The 6,766-nt window shown below is 31.4% G+C and overlaps 1 protein-coding gene across 1 annotated transcript; it reads left to right on the forward strand.

Moving 5' to 3' along the window:
• LOC127845999 (uncharacterized) lies at positions 1–6,766 on the forward strand. Its single transcript, XM_052377180.1, has 2 exons — positions 1–495; positions 6,707–6,766. Exons 1-2 carry the CDS (start codon positions 1–3, stop codon positions 6,764–6,766), a joined length of 555 nt encoding a protein of 184 aa, XP_052233140.1.

Here is a 6,766-nt window from a genome sequence, read left to right on the forward strand (position 1 = left end):
ATGGCGATGTGGTTCACCGTCACGCTAGCCGTGTTCCGGTACATATTTGTTTGTCATCACGGGATCGGTTACTGCCTGTGCAATCTGCAGCGAGCGTTACTGACTATTAAAATTATTGTAATCGCCAACGTCATTGTCTGTATACCACACATCTTTCTATACCGTGTTGTAAAACTAACAGACTTCGGGTACAACTTCAGCGACTATCGGGTTTCCGACTCTTATCTGGTGGAAAAACACAAATTCTACAAAACGTTCAATTACTGGTTCTTCGCGGTTATTATAAAGGTGGTGCCATGCATTCTGCTGACGTTGCTGAGCACCATGGTCATACTGGCCATGTACCAGGCCAGCAAGCGGAGAGTCCGTCTATTGCAGCACGCACGGCCATTGGACCACAACGTCAACCGCAAGTACAACAGGACCACCTGGATGCTTGTCTCCGTCGTCCTGTTCACTGTGATAATTGAATTGCCGCATGGCATTCTTCTTATGGTGAGCGGACTGAACAAAGACTTCTTAAAAGAAGTCTATTCAAATCTCGGTAAATTCAATGATCTTCTTTTATTGCTTAACGCTTCTGTGAATTTTGTGCTGTACAGCATCATGAGTAAGAAGTTTCGGGATACGTTTAAAAACATTTTTGTTGTTAACTTCAAATGCCACACACAAAGAGTGACAGGACGTCAAAATGTGTATATTATTTCAACGAATACGGAAGTTACCACGCTTTAGACACTACAACGTTTAGTCAAGTGTGCAATTCAAAATCAGGTTTGTAAGTATTTTATAGCTATATTTATTAGTACTTATTGTGTATAAACAAGTAATTCTGCATATATCATTGAAATATAAAATAGCTATAAAATGTGTTTGCATGATACAGGTAAGGGCCTGATAAGCATCATGACATATTAAAGACATATTTTTAATATCATTTGTTAATAGCTCATACTTTGATCACATGTTTTAAATTGCCTCATGGGCATTCGCCTTTTGTTCACATATTACTTCAGTAATTCTTAGCTACCATATCCGTAAAAAAACCAATTAAATCCTAAAATATTAAGAAATAATAAATATTTTTTCTATATATTACCTAAAAAACTAAATTATCCCATTTTTTGTAATGTTTCGTTCTTTCGTGATTATTTACTGAAGAATTCTAATGTTGTCATAATTATATTTGCGTATTTAACTTAATTTCAGAATTGTTTTCATATTGGTTTCACAATTGTTTTCATATTGGTAACATTCAATATGGAATAACACTGTTTTGTGCTTTCCCGATGTTTCTATTGTGAATAAGTAATTTAAATTACCAATGACAAGTATAACAATTGTTCTTAGTTTTACTTTTCCTGGTTTCCGAATAAATACAGTATTACTGAGAAACCATATGTGTGACATAAACGTTGCCTTCAAAATGTTTTAGAATGAAAAATTATTTTGTTATCTATAAATCTATTAATACAATTATTCCAAGGCATTAACAATACATATATAAATAATGCAACGCCATTTTATTCCTATTGTCAGTTATTTTAAAATGTTTTTTTTATATTTTAATTATTAAGATTTCTTGTATTATAATTGTAAATGACATTCACACTTTTTTCATATTTTGTTGTTCTTTCATAGAATACTTCGCACAAACTATGTGTTTTTAATAACAAAACACATGTCTGCCTTTAGATAATATTTAAAAAAAACTGATTTCCGTCCAGTATTTATATTTTCCAACGAATTTTGAAAGGGATAAATACAATAACTTATTTCACAACTTTTAAATTCAATAGGTAAAACATAGTTTTCTATTCATTTATGTTGTTCATATGGCAAAATGTCTTAAATATCGCAAATGAAGACAAATATGTGAAATGCAATGATTATTTTGACTTCATAACTTCATTTCCCTACTAACGTTTCGAGTTCAACGATATAAATGGAAAAACATATTAAAAAAATCAAAATACAATTTGTTGTTTTTGTTTAAGTATCGAATTATTTTGGCCACCCATAATCGTAGAAAATAAATAAGTTCACCCGTGGCTTATAACTTGTGGGTACACATCAAAACATTTAATATTTTATAAAATATTTTAAAAGATTCAAACATTATTCACTTTAAATGAAATACCTATGTATCAATACGCTTTAATTTAAACTGAAACATTAAGTTTCTGAAAAGCAAGAAATGTAACTTCTGCATAACCAACTGATTTTCATGTTATTATATAAATGGGGAAATGATTTTTCCCAAAAAAAATGAAGCCAGCTTTTGATAATTTTGAAACAAATCAAGCGATTTTGAATACTTTGTTTGGTAAAAGTTTGTACTCGCCCAACTGTTTTCAAACATCTTTTTTTTTAATTTGCATTCAAATTCAAACATTTGTGTTTATTCGGATTAAATTTTTTCTCCGATAAGTAGGCTTCCATGTTGACATTTAAGTATATTTTACAACTCAGACAATTAAAGAAAATGCAGTTTCATACACATTAATAAATTCTGTTTTGATACATTAATCAGTCTCACATTCTTTTTCTGTTGTTAATAACCGTTAATAATTAAACATTTCCTGAACTTATGTTTAGTTATCTTTGGAATACGAAACATAATAAATACTTATGATTGATTCATGTTTCAGATACGGCTAAAAGTTAACTTAAAAGAGGATGTTGTATTGGCTTGTATGATAGTTGACGTTTTATTTAGTTATATAGTAAATTATGTATTATTTTTAACAAAAAAGTGTTGTTTTTTATTCATATTCATTTTAAAACAATGATGATGAATATTGTTTAGTATTTTATTTAGTATTTTGAAATACTTGTTATTTGCAATTGCATGTACTATATCATATTATAGTTTTCAGTTATAAAAATTAGAATTATAAATAAAATTGTATCAATAATGTTAAGCTATTTATTATTTGTAACAATAAAATTCCTTATTAAAACTACTAGGAAAATTGTTTACTATATGTTGTCCTGCATGAATATTTTAAATGCATTGAATGAAGAATCTTGGTAATAACTCAGCTTAACGGGTGGAAACAGGCATACTATATTTTCTATATGTCAAGTATAGCAAATGTGTGTTCTTTTAGTGCAATGATTAACAACATTTTCAGCGTTAGTATGAAACAATAAATTTTAAGCGGATGCCTGTGAAGATAATGTTTCTTTTTATGTACTCGTGAGGCGATTACTACGAATTGAAACGTAAAACCAATGCGATAAGTGCAATTTTTAATTATGTTTTGTATTTACATTTACCGTTGCAATCCCCTTTTTTCTGAAAACATAATCCCCCGTTAGTAACAAATGCCCAGAATACTTTAAAAAACCCTGAGAGACGAGTTGATCTAAACTTTTTAACTTTTGGGAAACATTGAATACATCTAGTTTTATTTTAAATTCCTTGATGACAATGCATGCACTACTTACTCAGCACTAGAAATTCTACCAAATGAAAATTACTCTGAAAATATTGAAGAAAGTCTTATAGTCCAAATACTCGTCGCTAACTCTCAAAGATGTCTCCCAATATAATAATATGAAGTATAATTCGAATGCATTCATTATTTTGTATAATACCTTGCAAAACCAAATAATACTATACAATTATGCTCCTTATGAGATAACTTTGCTATAAGCACAAACCTTATTCTGAAAAAAATTTTAGAAAGAATTATGGTCATTGTAAGTCCATGTGTCGTGCAACCTTTGAGAAATAGAACATGCTCAGTTAATTTAAGTGATATAAAACTGTTCAGGAATTTTGCTCATACCCGCATACCATACCCTTTCGAGAATGCAGTATTCATATCTAGACACATGCACCTAGTCATGTGGCTGGTTTTTTATACTGTCCTCGACCAATACAGAACATAAGAATTCCCCTTTCAGGGTGAATACAGCTCATGGGGGTTATGACGATTATTACAATAAGTCCTTACTTGACCGCTTTTACACATGTAGACAGCCAGTAAATATGGCGGCTACAATTCCGACCTAAAATCGCCGTTTGAGGACTACCTTATGTATTAACCAGGTGAACAATTTGCCCTTTGAGATTGTTGCCGAAATTTAGAACTACTGTTATCACAACATATGTAGGCGCTAGAAGTAGGTAGTCTTTCTTGAAGTAGGTCTGGCAATAGTAGCTGTCGAAACGTGTTAAAACGCCTGTTAGTATCTATTACTCACTAATTTATTGTGAAACAAGCGACAAAGAGGGTAATGTTATTGATATGAAATAGGAGAACGGTGTCACCTTCAGGCAAAGAAATTCATACAGTATGAATTGATCTATGGAATATATATCTACAGATCAATGCTGCTTATCCAATTTAAAAAAGGGGAGTTCAGACATATATAATGAAGATTTGTTTCGTTTTGCCACTCGTTTTTCTTTTGAAATAACAAATTGCATACACAGGGTTTCCTTTAATTAATTGAAATAAATAAGTAGTATTGACATCGTAGTTTTGTCTTTCTCGTAACACAAATAACCTATATAAAATACAGTCTATACATATACATATTTATAGCTGATATCGCAAACGTTTTTATTTGATGCCTTAATTATGCACATGTTCAATGTGATAGTCAAAACGATACCTTTCGTTTTGATATTGCACCTATATAAATAAATCAGTACCCGACCGTAATAATCATGATCATTCTCCGTCAGTGACGTTATATTGACGACCAAACTGGACTGTCGTGTTGTCTTGAGCTCTGGAAAGAGCGGAAAGCAGAATACGCAATTTATCAATGCATATCTCTATACAGAAAGTGTATATATATATAAGGTTAAATATCCATGCAAATAATATGTACATAGACGTTATACTGAACCATTTGCTATTTCTTGGAATGACAGTGATAGGATGCCTGTCTATTATAGTTCAACTAAACAAAATATAAGTCTACAAAAGCACGTTCATATTAAGAAACACAAGCTTGAGTTCACTGACATTTTATCTGTAGAGTTGTTATTGGCGGCAACGCGTATTTTGGGGGTCAAATAATTTTATATTCATTTCAGTAGGGTTTTTTAATATCAAATCATTCTCAAATTATTTGTTAAGCAGCACCACCACGTGAGAAATCCAAATGATCCTTATTGGTGTATCGATAGTACGCAGATCGACCATTTAATCTATGTTTTTCTCAAATGTATAAGCTGTGTACATTTTCGATTGCTTTTTAATTAGTATGGTTTCCACGGAATGTACTTTGCGTGATGAAAGAATGTTACTTTGATTAAAACGACTGACAGAAAACTAGTCGGTCTTTTTGCAATATGAAAAACATGGCTGTGCAATTCTTGTTTCATTATTTCTTTATAATCAATTTTTAAAAAATCCTGGCAAAATCTATAAAAACAAATTCTTGCAACATGCATTTAGCAAACGATGTCATATCCTTGTAAACAGGGAAAAACAACAACATTTGATAAAACAGCTAGAAACCAAAAGTTGCGACTCATCCCCGAGAATGCCAGATACATCATACGACGGGATTGTTTTTAAAGTTAATATCACATAATAACGTTGCAAAACTGACTGAACGATCAAAACTAACAACATGCTTTTTAAGATATTTCCCTTGAGCAATTTAATAATTTCTAGACCATCGTTTGTGTCTCCAAACGAATTAAAAAATTGAAACGCAGCTGTTTGAACTTCAAAACTACCCGCAGGTAATTAACAAATAACAAATAATTGCATAACACGAAAATGCATGTTCTAAATATCATGATGTTTAAACATCAAAATGCTATGGCGTTCAAGCACCAATACTAAAAGGTGTGCAGCCCATAAATATCAGGTAAAAGTCTTTTTGCAATATGAAAAACATAGATGTGCAATTCTTGTTTCATTATTTCTTTATAATCAATTTTTAAAAATCCTGGCAATATCTATAAAAACATATTCTTGCAACATGCATTTAGCAAACGATGTCATATCCTTGTAAACAGGGAAAAAACAACATTTGATAAAACAGCTAGAAACCAAAAGTTGCGACTCATCCCCAAGAATGCCAGATACATCATACGACGGGATTGTTTTTAAAGTTAATATCACATAATAACGTTGCACAACTGACTGAACGATCAAAACTAACAACATGCTTTTTAAGATATTTCCCTTGAGCAATTTAATAATTTCTAGACCATCGTTTGTGTCTCCAAACGAATTAAAAAATTGAAACGCAGCTGTTTGAACTTCAAAACTACCCGCAGGTAATTAACAAATAACAAATAATTGCATAACACGAAAATGCATGTTCTAAATATCATGAAGTTTAAACATCAAAATGCTATGGCGTTCAAGCAACAATACTAAAAGGTGTGCAGCCCATAAATATCAGGTAAAAGTATGATTTACGTTTTATATAAGGGTTAGCGAAAATTGAGTATTAATTATTCTTGATAATTATTTTGTCTTGAAGAAGCCATGTAAAAGACTTAATTTTTTCCAAGCCAACTAAGAAGGGAGATTGGACGATAGTTAGAAGGCATTGAAGGGTCGGACTTTTAAAAAAAACGGGGCATACGTTAGCTTATTTCCATGACGATGGGAATACTGACTTAGAAATGAGTGTTGTGAAGATGACAGAGAGCGAGACACACAATTCATGAAATTCCCTCTTTGATGAGTATAGGTTTTATTTTATTTTTATATTTAAGAGGACGTTATTGGGGATTAAGTTTATTTCAGGGATCGTGTGTGCTGTCATCTACAGTTGA

This window comes from Dreissena polymorpha, chromosome 9 (genome assembly GCF_020536995.1).
Source record: "Dreissena polymorpha isolate Duluth1 chromosome 9, UMN_Dpol_1.0, whole genome shotgun sequence".
NCBI lineage: Eukaryota > Metazoa > Mollusca > Bivalvia > Myida > Dreissenidae > Dreissena > Dreissena polymorpha.